General features: G+C 38.2%; 1 protein-coding gene across 1 annotated transcript; it reads right to left on the reverse strand.

Moving 5' to 3' along the window:
- Nucleotides 1-573: 573 nt before the first annotated feature.
- On the reverse strand, nt 574-19,165 carry LOC137562509 (E-selectin-like). The gene is made up of 20 exons (XM_068273911.1): nt 19,105-19,165; nt 16,937-17,006; nt 15,486-15,884; nt 14,621-14,728; nt 14,326-14,511; nt 14,018-14,203; nt 13,117-13,302; nt 12,692-12,877; nt 12,065-12,250; nt 11,757-11,942; nt 11,331-11,516; nt 10,726-10,911; nt 10,416-10,601; nt 9,991-10,176; nt 9,308-9,493; nt 8,333-8,518; nt 5,548-5,670; nt 4,551-4,575; nt 4,376-4,445; nt 574-1,816 (listed from the first exon to the last, which is right to left on the reverse strand). The coding sequence occupies exons 2-19, from the start codon at nt 16,971-16,973 to the stop codon at nt 4,385-4,387; spliced, it is 2,985 nt and encodes a 994-aa protein (XP_068130012.1). The 5' UTR covers nt 16,974-17,006; nt 19,105-19,165; the 3' UTR covers nt 574-1,816; nt 4,376-4,384.
- Nucleotides 19,166-21,174: the final 2,009 nt, after the last annotated feature.

The following is a 21,174-nucleotide window of genomic DNA, read 5'->3' on the forward strand; positions in this document are numbered from 1 at the left end:
GTGGTGGGTTCACAGAACAGGTATGCAGTGGCAGGTTCACTGAACAGGTATGCAGTGGGCTCACTGAACAGAACAGGTATGGTGGGCTCACTGAACAGAACAGGTATGCAGCCAGGAACAAGCTAAGCCTAACTAATCTTTCCCTATGAGAGACAGTCTTCAGCAGCTCGCCCTACTCTCACTAACGCAGGCACACGAGTGAGCGTAATGGCCGCCGCTGCCTGCCTTATATAAGGGGGGGTGGGGGTCCAGGGGCTAGTGTAGCCTAATTGGCTACACTGGGCCTGCTGACTGTGATGTAGAGGGTCAAAGTTGACCCTCCATGGTGCATTATGGGGTGAACCGAACTTCCGCAAACGTTCGCCTGCGGGACGCGAACGCGAACCACGGAAGTTCGCATGGAACCGTTCGCAGGCGAACCATTCGGCCCAACTCTAATCTAATGCATTCTATAGAACACAGTGCTGATATGAAAAAATATATATACTTTAACTTCACAATTAATTTTGCAACTTACATGCCCTCCCCCCCCCCCCCCGAAAAAAACTTTAATAATAAATTATTAAGCAGGTATTTAAAATAATAACTTTATTAATAATTATATAAATAGACATTTTACATATAATAATCTTACATATTTAAATATAATAATACATGAAAAAAATATGAAACGCTTAACAATCGCTAATGCAGAATAATCCATCTACATTACTCACAAATGACTCGGTTCAATTCACATTTTGGCTTAAGTTTTCTCATAGGTGATATTTTCTCATCTTGTAAAAAAATGCCTTTTATAACCCTCCCCCACAGCAAGCCAAAAAATACTCAGAATCATTTTGGCAGTACTTTTTCGCCCTCTTTTTGGTAAGTTTTCAATTGCAATTTTCAATGTTTCAATTTGTTAAACAAGAGAGGAAACATGATTCCCTAAAATAAAACTTAGGAGAAAAAGTGAATTCTTTCTAGTAAAATGTCACAAAATAGGATGTACTTTTCTAGAAAACAATTTTAAAAACTCTATACATTTCAATCACCTTAACAAAACACTACAACACAAAGTGCATAAATATAATCCCACAGGGACAACATTACTTGTTACCACTGTTATAAACAGGTACCTATTTTATTCTGGTCTGGTGACCTTACCAACAGAAATCTTCTGACCAAAAGGTAAATTAAAAAAAAACAAACCAAAAACAAAAAAAACCCCAAAGAATATGCCCATTGATAAAAAGGTAAAGGGACCTATTGGATATTGGTTCTAGTCCTGAATCAGAGGCCAGCTCTCTTCTGAATCAAAAGTTACTTTTCCCTCTTTATTATACTTCCTGGCTTCAGAATGTTCACAGTTGATATTTTATTATGTGCTATATCCTATTATGCCCCTTGAAACTGATGCCAGTGTGCAACAATTGAGATGTTTCTTTTTATGGAACCTATCTAACCCCCGACCCATCAGCTCAATATACAGAACTTAAGGGAAAATTAGACCTGTGCATCTAATGCAGAAAATTGATGAGTTTGCAAGTTGTACAAAGGTTTGTCCACAGGTTAAAGTGAAGCTGCTGTATTTCGTCTCTTGCTAATTAGAAAAGTCTCTGTATTTTGATTTGTGCAGAGTATTCACTATTCACGTCCATTGGAAACATTTCAGGAACTTGTTCGATAGTTGGTGAGATGACCAGTCGGTTATCAGTAGTTCTGGATGGTTACAGTCTTGAAAAATATGCAGAAGTACCTTCTGTCAGAACTGCTATTATTGGCGTTGCCATAGAGTCCTGATGTTTCTGTTACATTTGACAATGTTCTGAACCTACACAAGGATGATAAAAATTAAACAAATAAATATAAGTTTGATAAATATCATTACCAACACACTTAAAGGGGAACTTCAGCCTAAACAAACATACTGTCATTACGTTACATTAGTTTTGTTAACTAAAAAAATTAGATAGGTAATATAATCTATTATCCACCCTGTTTTAAACAGGCAAATGTTTGTGCTTTCATGGGGGCAGCCATCTTTTTCATGGTGGCAGTCGCCTTTTTGGTTGAAAGGAAGTGACAGGGAGCATGAGACACAGTTCCAGCTGTCCTGTGTCACCCCTCCCAGCTGCATGCGCTAGGCTTCAAATCTCAAATTCAAAATTTGAAAAACTAAATTTGCACCAAAACAGCAGAAGGAGAACAACATCATCAGCAATCCCATCATGCTTTGCACAGCATCAGGGAAAAAATGCCCGGGCAGTTTTCTTCTGTGCAGCTAAAAATGAGGCTTGGGTAAGAATAACAAAGTTCTGATGCTGTGAAACTGTTAAAAAAAACACCAAGCCTTTTCAGTGCTGCTGAGTAGATTTTTAGTCTGGAGGTTCACTTTAAGCTACTATTTTTGGAATGTGAGAGGAAACCAGCCAGAGTACCTAGAATCAACCAAACTAACAAAAGACCCCACAAAGTCCACATAGAAAACATTCTAGATGGGATTTCAATTGACCACTGAAAGGAAAAGTGCTAGCAAATTATGACAAAAGCTGAAAACCAAAGCACATGTGAACTGAGAGGGATACAGGGGCTGACATATTTATTTCCTTTTAAACAATGCAGATTGCCTGGCTGTCCTGCTGATCATCTGCCTCTAAAACTTTTAGCCATAGACCCTGGACAAGCATACAGCACATCAGGTGCTATGATTGAAGTCAGACTGGATGAGCCACATGCTAGTTTTAGGTGTGTGATTCAGACACTACAGCAGCCAGAGAGATCATCAGGACTGCCAGGCAACTGGTATTGTTAAGCAGGAAATCAATGTAGCCTTCATATCAGCCTTCATCTCCCTCTGACATTAGGTGTACTTTAACTTGAAGATTTGTGCTTGTATGTAAAAGAACACATACAATTACAAGTCTGAACAAAAAGATGGATGGGAATGGTTTGTATACTCAGTTATACACAATGTAATATTCTAGCATTATATAACTTGTAAAAATATATAACCTCAAATTGCACTTCTTTGGTTCTGGTTCACATTAGTGCTGAGCGGAACGTAAACCGAACGTAACCTGTACAAACGGTCCGGTATGCAAACTGACCCAATGTTAACCAATGGATCCGTTCACATCCATCCGCTTGTACGGATCCGTTGACCGTTCCGCTCAACGGACAAAAAAATGCTGCAGGACCTATTTTTCCGGACCGTTGTGCCCAGCGGAACCGAAATGGAAGGTTTTGCAGCTGCAAAGGAACAAATAGAAAACAGTTTTTACCTGATCTTGATGGCTGGATCCGTACGGCCAGCTCCGCAAAAAAAATGCTAATGTGAACCGGGCCTTAAACCCATGGCAACAGTACGCTCCTTGACACAAGTCAAGTTTTTTTCTAGAACAATTTAACCCCTTCCCAACTGCCTAACGCCAAAAGGTGTCAAGTCCTAGGGTGGGGCTTTGCAAGGAATTGCGCGCTGATGTGAGCACATCCCCGCTTGAGTGACAAAGCTCCACTCTGTCATCAGTCTGCCAGCAGTGATCGCGACTAGCAGCCTGTTACACGGCGAAACCGTCATCTATTTACATTTTACAGCGCTGCAATCTACTGCTGCGCTGTACTGGGCACAGCCGTGTCACTGCTGCCCCCTGGGGAGGCTCCGATTATGATCCCCTCTCATAGGCTGATGCCTATGAGAGAGGATTGCTGTGATTGGCTGTCGGGGGAGATACAACTAAGTATAAAATAGACTATTTTATTTAAAAAAAACTAAGAAATAAATTAATAAAAAGTAAAAATTGCAGCAGCGATCAGAGCCCACCAACAGAAAGCTCTGTTGGTGGGCAGAAAGGGGGGGGGGGGTTCACTTGTGTGCTGAGCTGTATGGCTCTGCAGTGAGCAGTTAAAGCTGCAGAACACTAAATTGTAAAAAATAGTCTGGTCACTAGGGGGTGTAAGCCTGTGGTGCTGAACTGGTTAAAATGGTTGTGTTTTAAATGCACATGCAATAATATAAGCAAGCTGAAATAGAGTTTTCTCTTATCCTACAATACATCTGCAGTGTTTCTATGTTCTGCTTTGCATGGAAGCAGACATATTGTTAACATCCTGTGCTTTCAAATTAGCTTATCTACCATGGCAGTCAGGTGACACAGAGGAGAGATCAAAATACTGTTGTGATTAGTCACAGATGAGGGAGAATTAGACAGGTTATACTCTCTAAATATATACAGGGTGCATTCCTCTGTGTTTTCCTTCTGTCCTATGCAAAAGTTCAAGTCTATTTTTAATCTTTTCAATAAATAGAGCTGAACTGAGGCGACAGTGTCTTTCTCAAAGTTTCTGTAGTGTTTCCTTCAGCATATTTTCATGTAATTATAAATGTACTTACCACCTTTTTTTATACATTATTGTTTCCAGTATTCTGATAAACACCCAATTCCTCAAGATGTTGATAATTTCTGTTACCAAGAAAAAATATATACATATATGTTAGACAGGTATCTTTACGAGATTTAAAATAAATTGTATCTAAACAAAATTTAGTGTAAGGGATGATAACTTACTTGGAGGAAGGAGTAAATGTACTTGCTGTAAAGAAAAAAAAATACAGTGTGTTAATAGTATTAATGTATTACTAAATTGTCAACAGGAATAGATCTAAAGGCTTATACACACATCCAACAAAGTGCATGACCAACGCTATGACCGACTCCTCAACAAACCACTTACAGCACTTGAAGCTTCCGCGCACCAACCAACTTAATATATACATACTGTATGTGCAAGAAAGAAAAAAAAAACAGGCTAAAGCATATAGCAGCATTCAAAACAAGTCTGTCATTCAAGCACAGTTGTACACATGTGTCCAACTACACGGTGTCAGCGGAGCAGTCGAGTTGATCCGCCGGATGGAATGGGTAAACATGCCTGTTATCAGTCACTCATCTAGCTGTTTGCCGCACGTACACATGCCATTCCCTGATTGTTTGCCACAAGTACACATGTTTTCCACCAAAATCAGATGAAAATCAGTTGGTTTGGTTAAAGGCGCATACACATGCCTGTTCTCTTTAAATGACGGGTCGTCAGACCCGCCCGCGGGGCGGCCGTTCTGACGACAGTTTCCCTGTGTGTACAGTCTGTTGGCAGGCTGATAAGGCTTATTCTGACTGATCCGCTCAGTGGATCGGTCAAAACCAGCCTTATCAGCCTGCCAACAGACTGTACACACGGGCAAACTGTCGGCAGAACAGCCGCGCCGCGGGCGGGTCTGACAACCCGTTGTTTAAAGAGATCAGGCGTGTGTACGCGCCTTAAGCATGTGTGTCGGCCTTTAGGCTGTTAATGCATCAGCATTGTTCACTGGGAAAACCTGCACTTTAATACTTAGTAAATAAGATAACCTACCTAACACAACAAAAACAATGCAAGATGAAGTTCTCACACAGAGAGTGACCTAGGGATCCTAACATTGGGGTAACATTGATGTACTGATGTATCATGTGGGATATGACACATTTATATTTTCAAAAAGTAACAGAAAAAAAATTGTAATCTTACCTGTTTTACGAAAACGTTTAACAAGCCAAAGAAGCAGCATGACGGTTGACATAACAGATGTGCTGGTCAATGCAATCCCAACTGTGGCATAGGTTGCTAATATTTCTGGTACTTTCTTTTCAGCTACAAAAAGAGAAAAATATGAGATTAAAATGATATACTGAAATGTTTGATGAGTAATTAAAAAACGGTTTAAAGTGATATTCCAGGAGGCAATAACTAATGAAAAAAGATGAATTTACCTACTTTACTGACATTAACATTAAAATTGGATTCTCCTTTTCAAATTTATGTGTGGGGTAATTCAAAGTCACAAAGGAATAAAGCTTTACAAACAGGAAACATCTTAATTTTTTAACTATTATTTTTTTATTGTTTCAGTGAAGTCTCAGGAAGTTCACTAAAGTTTGAAATATGTAGAAACATAACATTGATTTATCTTGGTCCTTATTCAATTCCCCTTTTCTCCTAGTTGACGTTTTTACACTTTATCAATAAAGTGCCTTTTAAGCCTCTAGCAAGCAAGAAAATATTCAGAGTAATTTTGACAGTATTTTTTTTTATATCCATTTTAGTATTTCTCCAATAGCAAAATGCTGAATACTGTATCTATTTTAAAAAGAATATCTTATTTCCTAGGAGAAATCGTAGGAGAAAAAAGGAATTGAATATGGGCCATTATTAATATTATTATGCTTATTATAATATGCTTTGTCAAAAAATATATTTTTTTTTCAAACTCAGCGGTACACTTTGTACTGTACCCAACTAAAAAATATATTTTAAATATAAGAATAAAAATATTATAACTGAAAGTTATTTTTAAAGCTCCATCTGCTGGTTTGCCTAGTATGATTTTGTAACTGGAACAGCGTTTTTGTTTTATGTCTATGCAATAAAGATATGTTATTGTTCACCAGGGTAGATATTTCACTTTTGTTATTTTGGAAACTTCTTTACTATAGCAGTAAATCTCGATGATTTCCTGCTTCCAAAATGTACTAGCAAATACATTCCCTCTACATCATAAAGATAATGTAAAAATCCAGGAAAAGAGTAAATGTGAAATTCTTCCAAAACACAAGATAAATTAAGCTTGTTGTATTAACTTGAAGACAGCTTAGTTTCTCTGTACAAGCCACACTTCCTTGATAAGGATTACCTTATTGTAACAACTTAATGGACTTCCTCCAGAACAGGAAATGCCTCACTGAAGCTTTCCAGATTTCACACTAGCCAGTTATTAGTTTGCACGGCAGAGAGGTAATTGTTACTCTATTAGCTTTGTTACAGAAAGAGGAAATCTGGTCATTAACCTTGCTGTTTTCATCAGTAGTACAAGTTCTTCTGATTGCATCAAGGAAATCTATGTCAAACCTTGTTTAATAATATTCGTTTTCCTTTGAAAGAATAAGGAAAGGGGAAGCATTTTTTTCCAGCAGAATATGTTTTATGTATTGTTCTCTCTCCTCAAGTCAGCTTCAGATTTTCCAATAAATTAATGTCCTGACCATAGCTTGATTAAAAATACTGCCTTTATACTTTATAATTGCATCTGTTTATAAATATTATTTTCATACAACTCGTTTCCCCACTCTTTGATGAGAAAAATTATTTTTACAAAATAATAATAAAATAATACGATAATAATAACAACAACAACAACAACAATTAGTTGTAGTAGTAGTAGTAGTAGTAGTAGTAGTAGTAGTAGTAGTAGTAGTAGTAGTAGTAGTAGTAGTAGTAGTAGTAGTAGTAGTAGTAGTAGTAGTAGTAGTAGTAGTAGTAGTAGTAGTAGTAGTAGTAGTAGTAGTAGTAGTTGTTGTTGTATTACTACTACTACTACTACTACTACTGCTACTACTAATTATTATTATTATTATTATTATTATTATTATTATTATTATTATCTTATCATCATCACCAGTATCATCATCATCATCATCATCATCAATATCAGTACAACTAGTTAGTGTACTGGTTAAGGGCACTACCTTTTATGCTCAAGACCAGGGTTCTAATGGAGAGTTGGCTACTTGAACAAAAAATACATGGACAAGCAAAGAAAACCCGTATTTGATAGAATGTTACTACAACAGTAAAGTTAATGAACAGGAACCTTAACGTACCCCTGAACTGCGTGCTGTGTTTTAATAACAGTGTTTTTTTACGCTGCAGGTGCTGTGACTGAGTCACAGCACAAACCTCACCATCATTTTCCCCCTGGTGCCCCCACTCTGCCGTTCTGTGATCTTCGACTTCTGACAGAATGTCTATGTGGTGGAGAGATAGTGGCAGTGTATCCCCTTAGCCGCCTCTATGATCTCCTATCTGCCTGATCGTTCATCCTCATGGCTCTCACTACCCAGCAGGCAGAGCGTGGTGGTATAAAAATACATTTTGAATCTACATCTAGTGTACCAGCTTTACAAAGATTGCGCTGTGTGTCCTCTTGTGGCAAACAGGAATATTACAGCTTGTCCACTGCTCTACGCTAAAGAACAGAGATGCACAATGTATTACAGAAGTTGGTGCTGACCTGGAAGTAATTAGAGGGTCAGTGCAATTACTGTGCATGTGCAGAAATCAAAATGTGTAATTAAAGAAGAACGGGGGAGCTGGAGAGCCCAATATGACAGTGAGAATAAAAAAAATGGAAATTGCTACTGCTAAGATAATCAGGCACTCAGGGCTCTGTCTGTAGTGGACCCAAGCTTAAAAAAAGTTATATACCACCCACATTAAATATATATTCTATGGTCGCAGTGGTTTTAGAAAATGTTACCTTCACAACTTGGAGCTGCTGCAGTCCAGTTTCCATTGCTGCTACACATGACAGTGCTTGTCCCGTTAAGTATCCAATCCAATTCACAGTCAAAGGTGCACAAGGAGCCATATTGAAATTCCCCCAGGAGGTGAGTGCAGGTTATATTCCCCATGAATGGAGCAAAGAGAGGTTCACACGTCAAAGCTGTGAAAATAAACATGGTTGTTGTTATGCTTGTTCATGGTTGAACCATGTGCTTCTAAGGGTAACAATGGTTAATTTGCATATATTCAGCAGTGATGCACTGGGAGACATCTCAAGCTCACTCCAACCTGAATTATCGCAAATTCTTTCTGTTTTAAGAAAGCAAACTTTTGTTTTTCTTAACATCTTAGTAAGGGGGCTTTTGGGACTACTGTAGTCCCTTACACACTCCAATGAGTTCTGGGTCACCATGAGCTTGCTGGTTAGTCTGTACCTCTCGGTGTTACAAGCCCTCCTGCATAAAGCCAAATTAATCCATGCCATGCACTGATGAGGATCAAACAATTCAAAACAGTCTGTATGCATGTTGGATTATTATGGCTCTGTACAAATTAACAAGCTGACACATCATTGCATTCCAGCGGTTCTGGAGGTGTGTTTAGCTTCTAAGGGTAACAATGGTTAATTTGCATATATTCCGCAGTGATACACTGGGAGACATCTCAAGCTCACTCCAACCTGAATTATCGCAAATTCTTTCTTTTTTAATTGTAGTCCCTTACACACTCCAATGAGTTCTGGGTCACCATCAGCTTGCTGGTTAGTCTGTACTTCATGGTTGTTGACATGAACACGGAAACGTTTTTTTTTTTTTTTTTTGAGTTTTGCATTTTACAAACTTATTTCTGCTTAGTGTGCCTCCAGGGATCAAATGTATGTATTTATTATGTGACCAACTTTGAGATAGGACATATAGTCCTATCTAGAAAAATGAACTTATGTTCTTACCTTTACAATGGGGAATTCGGTCATCCCACTTTCCTGTAGCCGTGCACTGCAGACTTTCTGAGCCAACCAACTCATATCCCTCAGAGCAGGAGAAATGGCAGCTGGACTCATAGGTGAAGTCTCCATGTAGATGAGAACATTCCACTGATCCATTATTAATGCCATTCACTTCTGGACACGACACAGCTGAGGGGGGAAAAACCAAATCATTTACTTTACATTTAAACTGCTTCTCAAAGTCAGATGTTTAAGGAAACATTAGTATGGAGTACGCAACAATAATTATTTCCTAATGGTCCTGATTGGTGTTGAAATTGTTTTGATAACTTTTTAGAAATAAGCAAATGCCTTGAAGGTAAAATCTCAGAGCACACTATAAGGCCTCTCCCACCCACAGATGACACCAACTCTTAGCAGTCCTTGAAAAGACAGAAAACTGCTATGGCAGTTTTTTTTAGATAGAAGGTGTAACTAACCAACAAAACTTGGATTTTATGGAAAAAGTGATCAATCTTTAAACATTATTTCCTTTTTTCCTTTTGCTGTCTGTTCTTATTTTTACATCAGAGGTCCACTTTAACACCAATAGTAATTGTACAAACATATGTTTCAAAAAACACAATAATAACGCACTCTATTTTTTAGTGTTTCTATTCAAAAAAATGTGCAGGGCATGTTCTTACCTTTACAATGGGGTATTTGGTCTCCCCACTCTCCACTCGCTGTGCACTGCAGTTGTTTGGAGCCAACCAACTCATAGCCCTCGGAGCAGGTAAAATTGCAGCTTGACTGATAGGCGAAGTCTCCGTGAACATGTGAACACGTAACCAATCCATGATCAACACTGTTTACTTCTGGACAAGTTGCAACTGGGGAAAAAAATAATACATTTCATTTACTCACAAACCACAGCATTAATTGTCATTTGGTAACCTTTGCTATAGTCCAATATTACACAGATAGGGATTGCAAATTCTTCCTACTTAAAAGCTGATTATTTTTAATAAATAAAGGAAAACAAGCTCTAAGATCCAACAAATCCCATGAGAACATTAGTAAATTTGGTGAACTGTATAACCAAATCTAAAACAATAGGTCCTGTTCTTACCTTTACAATGGGGAATTTGGTCATCCCACTCTCCAGTAGCCACACACTGTAGACTTTCTGGGCCAACCAACTCGTATCCCTCGGAGCAGGAGAAATGGCAGCTGGACTCAAAAGTGAAGTCTCCATGTAGATGAGAACATTCCACTGAGCCATTATTGATGAGATTTATTTTCGGACATGACACGGCTGAGGGGAGAAATAATAGACATCAATTACACTGCTTATAAAAGTCAGAATATCAAGGAAACACAGCCTGGTATAGTATGGAACATATAGTTACATTTTTTTTTAAAGTAAGTCCTGTTCTTACCTTTACAATGGGGAATAAGGTCTCCCCACTCTCCTGTAGCCGTGCACTGCAGACTTCCTGAGCCAACCAGCTCGTATCCCTCAGAGCAGGAGAAATGGCAGCTGGATTCAAAAGTGAAGTCTCCATGTAGCTGAGAACATTCCACTGACCCATTATTAATGCCATTTATTTCTGGACATGACACAGCTGAGGGGCAAAAAAATCATTTACTTTACATTTAAATTGAAACTTTAAGTCATATTTTAAAGGAAACACTAGTATGGAGTATGCAACAATGCTTATTTCCTAATGGCCCTAGCTGGTGTTAAAATTGTTTAAAAAAAATGTGAACCAGCATTGGCGGGTTTTTTTAAATAGTAGTCCATGGAAACCCCTTCCTGCAAACTGAGCCAGAAATGCTCTAAGATCACTAGATCTGCCCTTTAAATGTAAAAAAAAAGAATGTATATGTGTACTGGTCTGAACTTATGGACCTTATGTTTACACCAGAGGTCCGCTTTAATACAAATAGCAAAGTTGTAAATACATAATTTTAATAAAACACAAAAATAAAGCACTCTATTTTTTAGTGTTTGTATTAAAACATGTGCAGGGCATGTTCTTACCTTTACAATGGGGTATTTGGTCTCCCCACTCTCCTCTCGCTGTGCACTGCAGTTTTTTGGAGCCAACCAACTCATAGCCCTCGGAGCAGGAAAAATTGCAGCTTGACTGATAGGCGAAGTCTCCGTGAACGTGTGAGCATGTAACCAATCCATGATCAACACTGTTTACTTCTGGACATGTTACAACTGGGGAAAAAAAGAATATGTTTCATTAACTCACAAACCACAACATTCATTGCCATTTGGTAACCTATGCTATAGTTCTATATTACCCAGATAGGGATTGTGAATTCTTCCTACTTAAAAGTTTGACATTTTTAATAAAAAAAGGGAAAACTAGCTCTAAGGTCCAACAAATCCCAGGAGAACATTAGTAAATTTGGCAAACTGTATAACTAAATCTGAAACAATAGGTCATGTTCTTACCTTTACAATGGGGAATGAGGTCTCCCCACTCTCCTGTAGCCGTGCACTGTAGACTTTCTAAGCCCACCAACTCGTATCCCTCAGAGCAGGAGAAATGGCAGCTGGACTCAAAGGTGAAGTCTCCATGTAGATGAGAACATTCCACTGAGCCATTATTGATGAGATTTATTTTCGGACATGACACGGCTGAGGGGAGAAATAATAGACATCAATTACACTGCTTATATAAGTCAGAAGATCAGGGATGCACATCCTGGTAGTATGGAACATATAGTTACATTTAAAAAAAAAGTAAGTCATGTTCTTACCCTTACAATGGGGAATAAGGTCTCCCCACTCTCCTGTAGCCAGGCACTGTAGACTTTCTGAGCCAACCAGCTCGTATCCCTCAGAGCAGGAGAAATGGCAGCTGGATTCAAAAGTGAAGTCTCCATGTAGCTGAGAACATTCCACTGACCCATTATTAATGACATTTATTTCTGGACATGACACAGCTGAGGGGGAAAACAAATCATTTACTTTACATTTAAACTGAAACTTTCAGATTTTAAAGGAAACATTAGTATGGAGTATGCAACAATACTTATTTCCTAATGGCCCTAACTGGTGTTAAAATGGTTTAAAAGAAATAAAATGTGAACCAGCGTTGGCGTTTTTTAAAAAATAGTAGTCCATGGAAACCCCTTCCTGCAAACTGAGCCAGAAATGCTCTGAGATCACTAGATCTGCCCTTTAAATGTAAAAAAAAATGTATATGTGTACTGATCTGATCTTATGGCTCTTATGTTTACACTAGTGTTCCACTTTAATACCAATAGCAAAGTTGTACATACATAATTTTAATAAAACACAAAAATAAAGCACTCTATTTTTTTAGTGTTTGTATTAATATTTTTTAGTGCTTGTATTAAAACATGTGCAGGGTAAGTTCTTACCTTTACAATGGGGTATTTGGTCTTCCCACTCTCTACTTGCTGTGCACTGCAGTTTTTTGGAGCCAACCAACTCATAGCCCTCGGAGCAGGAAAAATTGCAGCTCGACTGATAGGCAAAGTCTCCGTGAACATGTGAGCATGTAACCAATCCATGATCAACACTGTTTACTTCTGGACAAGTTACAACTGGGGAAAAAAATAATACATTTCATTCACTCACAATCCAGAGCATTAATTGTCATTTGGTATACTTTGCTATAGTCCAATATTACCAAGATAGGGATTGCAAATTATTCCTACTTAAAAGCTGATTATTTTTAATAAACAAAGGAAAACAAGCTCTAAGCTCCAACAAATCCCGGGAGAACATTAGTGAATTTGGTGAACTGTATAACCAAATCTAAAATAATAAGTCACTGTCTTACCTTTGCAATGGGGAATCTGGTCATCCCACTCTCCTGTAGCCACACACTGTAGACTTTCTGAGCCAACCAGATCGTATCCCTCGGAGCAGGAGAAATGGCAGCTGGACTCAAAGGTGAGGTCTCCATGTAGGTGAGAACATTCCACTGAGCCATTATTGATGCCATTTATTTCCAGACATGACACAGCTGAGGGGGAAAAAATAATTGATTTATTAAATAAACTGCTTCTAAAAGTTAGAAGATCAAGAGGAAAAAAAGCCTAGTAGTATGCAATACTATGAAATACAACAATAACAATATCCTAATGGAGTTGATATTGAGTATAATGTATTAAGTAAACATTTTTTTTTATCTGGTGACTGTTCAGCATCAACCAGATATGTTTAATTTATTTTGCTATCTGATAAAATATGGGAACTGGTAGTGGGGTTCCTTATAAGATTAGTCAATGGAATCTCTCAACCTAGATCTACCCAAACACAACCCGGATTCCAGTCTTGAAATGAAAGCTATACTTTTTTCATTCACATACGTGGATCTGTATGTGAATTGGTAAAAAAGGATCCAAAGTTTAAAGATAATTTTCGTTGTTCATCTTTTCATCGGGAGTGCAAAACCAGTCTAATTTTTTATTAAAAACCACAGTATTTTTTTTTTCATGAAAGCCAACAGAGATAGTCAATGAAATGCCAATAATTGTGACTTGCATTCACGTGTTCTGTAAATTTTTTGCTGCTTGAAATTTGACCAATCACAATAACTTCCTTTCATTTTTGATTTGTTCAATTCAAAGCTATCCATACTCCACATGAAATTCAATGAAATGCAAGTCAAAATGATTTGCATCTTACTGACCATCTCTAAAACCCAAGTCAAAAGGTAATTTATATTTCTGTCTTACCTTTGCAATGGGGAATCTGGTCTTCCCACTCTCCTGTAGCCATGCACTGTAGACTTTCTGAGCCAACCAGCTCATATCCCTCAGAGCAGGAGAAATTGCAGCTTGACTGATAGGCAAAGTTGCCATGAACATTTGAACATGTAACTGATCCATGATCGATGGAGTTCACTTCTGAGCAGCTTACAACTATAGAAAAAAATACAATGTGTCTTGATTAATCACAGCCATGTTACACAACCACAAATCTATTGAGTGTTAAAAGATTCCTTTTGAATACATGCAAATAAAACAATAGGTCATATTCTTACCTTTACAATATGGTGTTTGGTCTCCCCAGTCTCCTCTGGCCATGCACTGTAGACTTTTTGGACCAACCAACTCATTCCCTTCAGAGCAGGAGAAATGGCAGCTGGACTCATAGGTGAAGTCTCCATGTACATGAGAACATTCCACTGATCCGTTATTGATACTATGTAATTCTGGACAGGTGACAACTGAGAAAAAAATAACAAATTTCAGGGTTTTTTTGAATACTGATAGGAAAAGTTAATGTCTAAATTGATGAACTGATGTAGTCATGATAATAAAATGTAGAACAAGTACCATGTTTACACTCAGTTCCGTAAAACCCATCGTAGCATCTGCAGGTGTAGTTATTAATAGTTTCCACACACTCTCCGTGGTTGTTGCATGACGAGGGATGGCAGGAGGCTGAATCAAAAAAAGAAAAATGATGTAAGTTGGTCTGGACAATCTAACCATCACAAATTATGTCATATAATTGTGTTTTGAAAAATGTGTACATCTTTGCTAGGGAGGGCTTCTTGGTGCACGCCGCACGGAGCTCCATGTAGCACCTGAATTGGGCATCGCTGTAGCCACAATTACTATAGTGCACGGCCCACATAGCTGTAATTCGTGGTTCCAGAGATTGCTGGACCCCAAATTACATCTCCTTCTCAGTTGCTATGACTCGGACAGGGAATAGTAATTAATACCACCGAATTTCAATGGCAGCAGGGTGAGCTGTCATTTGGCTTACCCTGCGCCAAAGTTCCAGGGCAGCAAACTGCCATGTACTCCATCTTTGGCAACAGATTCATACATAGTTACATAGTTACATAGTTACATAGTTATTTTGGTTGAAAAAAGACATACGTCCATCGAGTTCAACCAGTATAAAGTACAACACCAGCCTGCTCCCTCACATATCCCTGTTGATCCAGAGGAAGGCGAAAAAACCCTTACAAGGCATGGTCCAATTAGCCCTTAAAGGGAAAAATTCCTTCCCGACTCCAGATGGCAATCAGATAAAATCCCTGGATCAACATCATTAGGCATTACCTAGTAATTGTAGCCATGGATGTCTTTCAACGCAAGGAAAGCATCTAAGCCCCCTTTAAATGCAGGTATAGAGTTTGCCATAACGACTTCCTGTGGCAATGCATTCCACATCTTAGATTCATACCTGTGTAACATAAAGCAACCTTCTTCTCGCTGCAGCTTATGTCGTTCCATTTTCCTTCTTCTGTAGGCCGCTTGACATACATTTCAACACAGTCTTCATTCTTATTCTTGTTTAGGTTATTGGGTTCCCTATTGGCCCAGTTTTTAGCCTCCTCTGTGAGCTTCTTCTTAGTGCCAACCCAGGTCCAATCTCCAGTTGTCGTGTTTTTCCTTATACCAATCCAGTAGTAGGAGGGATTCAATGGCAGGATGTTGTTTAGATAGGTATTTTCTTCTCTATTTTGTATGGCCACCATCGCAGTGTATTTGGTTGTACAGAATGTATAGGCCTCATCATAACTCATGTTCTTTGGTGAAGTGTGATAGGTCCAGCCTTGAACACGAGACATCAGGGAAAAACCTGCAGAAGATAAACATTTTACATAGTTGTGTTAGTAATTTTAGCCTTACGTTCTTCAGAAGCTTTTTCATTTGTATCATCATTCCTATTTTGTATCATAAAATTGCCAATTTTCAGAATGAAAGTGAAGCTCTGGTCAAACCTTTTTTGTTTAGTTTTAAAGTGGGGAAAAACATTGAAACTTAGGAAAAACAGGCATTAGCATGCACATCTCCCACGGTACAAGATGTGCAACCTATGCTAGCAAATGATAACCACGTAAAGCCAGCTAAAACAGACTGTTTTATTCTATTTAAAACATTGTAGCCGTGAGTTTGGTAAAACACTACTCAAGTCAAGTCACTTATTTTGGACATCTCAGAGAATAGCTTTAAAAGAAAAAGGGCAATATTTATAAAAGAACAGTAAAGTTAAAGTGCCACGATCACGAAAATCGTAACATTTAAAGTATATACAAATAAGTACCTTTCTCCCAGAGGAAAACGTGCTATAAATTACTTCTCTCCTATGTTGCTGTCACATACAGTAGGTAACAGAAATCTGGTGGAACCAAAAGGTTTTGGACCAGCTCATCTCCTGGGGGATTGTCACTGTTTTATTTATTTTCAAAAGCACTTAGTGAATAGGATTTTCTCAATCCAACTGCCAAAAAAAAAAGTGTGCAGCGAGCATTAAGGCTGGTCAGCATATTTGTATGCATCATTTCCAGCGAGTGTCTTTATAAAGAAAGGCCATGCTGAGAATACCCCATGAGGAGATGGTTTAGTCCAAAACCTGTTGGTTCTGTCACATTTCTACTACCTACCGTAAATGACAGCAACATAGGACAGAAGTAACTTATGGCTCATTTTACTCTGGAAGAAAAATACTTGCTATTGGTATGTGTTTACATGTATTTTACATTTTACACTTTTTCAGGATAGTGTTCCTTTAATGTGCAGACAGTGCACCTTAAAGTGGCATAACACTCAAAATTAAATTGTCGCTCCAATGCATTAAACACAGTAAAAAAACTGAATATGAAACACTAGAAGACTTCTCAATTTACTTACCAAACATAGTCAAGAATAGATAAAATATGCAAGCCATCTTTCAAAGTTGATAGTTAAGGTGACAAATTCACTATAAAAAAGAGAGTAAATAAACAATGTTAACAAATGTCAGTTCAAAACCCCCCAAAACACAATTTTATTTAAATATAGCGCCGACATATTACGCAGCGCTGTACAGATTATATATTATCTTGTCATTAACTGTCCTTTAGAGAGGCTCACAATCTAGTCCCTACCATAGTCATATGTCAATATCATTAAGTGCATGTATCATAGTCTAGGGCCAATTTAGGGGAAGCCAATTGACTTATCTGTACGTTTTTGGGGATGTGGGAGGAAACTGGAGTGCCCAGAGGAAACCCACACAGACATGGGGAGAATATACAAACTCCTTGCAGATGTTGACCTGGCTGGGATTCAAACCGGGGTCCCAACAGTTGCAAGGCGAGATCGCTAACCACTACACCACCGTGCTGCACAATCATAATAAACAGCAGAAAACTAGAGCATGCTGGTAGAACCGTATGAAGAATACTTGCAGAATTTGAAAAAGCAGAATATTTGGGATCTGACTAATCAAGAGCAATGGATCAATGACTGCTAGAAACATATATTATGTTGGTGACTATTCTGTAAAATGCATGAGCAATATGATCGTAAATGTGTAAATTGGCACTCTACTCTTAGGCTCAACACACACCATACAATCTTGGTTGTTCAATCTTACCACTTTCATGTAGTATAAGAGCTTATCCAATCAATCATTCACAGTATTTTCAATCTGTTGGCCCTTATACTACATAGATTTGATAAATCTGTACAACCAAGAGTGTATGATGTGTGTTGAGCCTTATGCTATCTATATATCGATCTATTTATCTATCTATGTATCTATCTATCTATCTATCTATCTATCAATCAATCAATCAATGGCTCAATCTTTTTTCTATTAAACTCCTTTATTAAAGTTTTCAAAGTTAACGATCTTGACAAAGAATAAAGCGACACAAAGCTTGGACGTGATCTCAATACAAAATAAGTAGCGGTCTAGCGGATCCATGGGAAACAAATGAATCACATAGCTTTAGCCAAGCCAACATAAATTGATATTATAACAGGATCAGAAGCAGGAATAACAGCACATAATACTAGAATGTATTGTACTGCTAACAAGCCTGAATGTATTGTACTGCCACAAATTCTGTGTAAAAATACATACAGCAAAAGATGTAGACCTTTATATTAAAGTGAACAATCCTAATAAAAAGTAATCTATCTATCTATCTATCCATCCATCCATCCATCCATCCATCCATCCATCTGTAGTGAGAGGTATATGAAAGCTTATTCCTTTTTAAGCTATACCAGTTGCCTGGCAGCGCTGTTTGGCCTATTTGGCTGCAGTAGTGTCCGAATCACACCAGAAACAAGTATGCAGCTAATACTTTCACATCTGACAATAATGTCAGAACACCTGATCCGCTGCATGCTTGTTCTGGGTTTATAGCTAAAAGTATTGGAGGCAGCGGATCAGAAGGATAGCCAGGTAATTGGTATTGCTTAGAAAGAAAATAAAAATGGCAGCCTCCATATTCCTTTCAATACAGTTGTTCTTTAAGAAAAAAAAATCAAACATGTGGGGTACTTATGAAAAAAACACCATGGTGTGCTATAAATATGTTTTTCAGAAAATATGTCAATTATTTACTTTCTTTAATATATAGTTTCCCCTACAGATGAGCTTTAATAGATTGCCCAAGCCAGGCTTGTTAGCTGCAAAAAGATAAAATTATCTTCCAGAAGGTTTATAAACTGCCTGCTGTATTACTTATCAGTCTTAATAACTTATTTCACACAGGGCAGAAAACACGCAATCTATGGTCCTTTACGAAGATACCTTATTCTCAATCTCTCTCATTACTTGTCAAACAAATTCAAACAGCTGAATGAAGATGACGTTAAACTAATGTTAACATTCAGCAGCTGACAATTTTAGGATACAAAGGTATAAATATCTGATTCCTATTCATTTTTCTCCTTTAACCACCTCCTATCACACTTCACCAAAAAATACAATAAATTCACGGGAGGCTATCACACTAAGTCAGCATGAATGTACACTCAGCTAAAAACGAGAAGAAACAACTCTGTTAGAAAGCCATACTCACGATGCTACAAATTCCTGAATGAATGAAGAATAGACGAGAGCTGCTGTTCTCTGTGTTGTCCGAGCCAAAAAGTAATCCAGCAGTTCCAGCCTCCTGCTTTTATGTACGCTGCCACCGGATGACCAAGAGGAAGGCGTTTCACAGTTAGACACTATACAGAGACCACATGGAATTTCCCCGAGGACTCCAGAGGATAACTTCTGAGAATTATTACATAAATGACTTCTCTTACCACTTGTAGGTCATCGAGCGCTCCGTGGAAATCTAATTCCAAAGGCTAAAATGGAATTCCATGTTTCCAAAAATAAAACAAAGCAATTTAATTAATACCAAGTAGACCCCCCCCCCCCCAAAAAAAAAAGAAAAAAAAAAAAAGCAGGCTGCCAAAAAAAAGCAGGGCGTAATAGCATGGAACATAGCCGGGTGCTTGATAAATAATTTCACTGTACTTGAATGTAAGCGTAGCCTGATATTTCCCTGGAGCTACCCTTTTTTATATTTTGTATGGGTATAATAATAATAATTGTAATAATAATAATAATAATAATAATAATAATAATGTATTCTGTTCAAATTTCACAGTGTTTTATAGATTACAATGTCATGCCTCCAACCATCCCTCAGGAGAGCTTATAGCCATAGTTTAATATCCTGCCATATTATTATTATTATTAGCTTTAGGCATAGGTGGTGGTGGTGGTGGTGGGGGGGGGGGCGCTTAGTGTAGGGAAGGTCAGTTTTTAGGCATACATAGGACAAGGTTATTGTGGTTTAGGTTACAAAAACCGATAGTATGATACCGGAACATTACCAATATTCTACTATCGAAAACGTTCCACACCCATTTTAACAGACGCCGCCTGTTAGATATATGCAGTTAATAGAGAGGGAATGTTTGAAGCAATGTTTGAATTCATTAAAGGCTTCAGCAAGCCTGGAGTGCCACAGACTGGGGTAAGCCCTATTGGAACTGTTGATGTCATTTTTGGAAAGAGGTTGTGAGTGAAGAAGTCATTTTTAGGAAAATAGAGAAGCAGAAAGGGTGTTTAGGACTCCATTTATAAATATTGTTTTTGATATAAGCTGGAGAGAATGATGACCAGGAAGGCAGATATATCGGCCACTGGGGAACCCAGAAGAAGAAGGAGCCCAGCCCCCCCCCCCCCTCCTCCCATGCTCAGCTGGAAGTCAGTGTCAGCCTCCACTCCATGCAGTCAAACACAGTAAGATGGGTGTATATTTTTGATCTAGCAACAAGCACACTTTCGGCAAGCAGATATCGCCTGGGGGGGCCAATTGTTGTTGGTTGTTGTTGCAAACCAAATAAACCGTCAAGTGTTGATGTTGATTTAGGTGTTACCATTAATGACTAACTGTACATAGTTTTCCGGTTTTGTCAGGTAAAAATGGTGGTCTCATGTCTAACGGGGGCAATGGTGGCTGTACATGTTATGAGAGGATTATGGGAAGAGAATGGAAGCAGCACCTGTTATAAGGGGTAGCAATGGTATGGTTAGGTTGGTGCCAGCAGTTACTAGGGAAAACAGAGGATATAAATATAGGAAATAAAAGCATTATACGTTGTTATTTTATTGACTAAATGTTAATTTAATGTTATTATTCAACTTCAATCTACTCAGGAATGTGATGGGAACCATAGCAACAGAATACTGGGAAAAGATACCCAAAGCTCTCCTACCTCTGTCTGTCTCATTAGTTCATACATCTGCATCATTTATTTATATTTATTTATTTTAGTATTTATATAGCGCCAACATCTTCCGCAGTTCTGTACAGAGTATATATTGTCTTGTCACTTAACTGTCCCTCAGAGGGGCTCACAGTCTAATCGCTGCCATATTCATAGATCTAAGTATGCATCGTAGTCTAGAGCTCTAGACACAATTTAGAGGGAAGCCAAATAACTTATCTGTATGTTTTTGGGATGTGGGAAGAAAACAGAGTGCCTAGAGGAGAACATACAAACTCTTTGCAGATGTTGATCTGGCTGGGAATCAAACCAGAGAGCCAGCGCTCCAAGGCAAAAGCACTAACTAGTGAAAATTTGCA

Source organism: Hyperolius riggenbachi, chromosome 3 (assembly GCF_040937935.1).
Source record: "Hyperolius riggenbachi isolate aHypRig1 chromosome 3, aHypRig1.pri, whole genome shotgun sequence".
Taxonomy (NCBI): Eukaryota; Metazoa; Chordata; class Amphibia; order Anura; family Hyperoliidae; genus Hyperolius; species Hyperolius riggenbachi.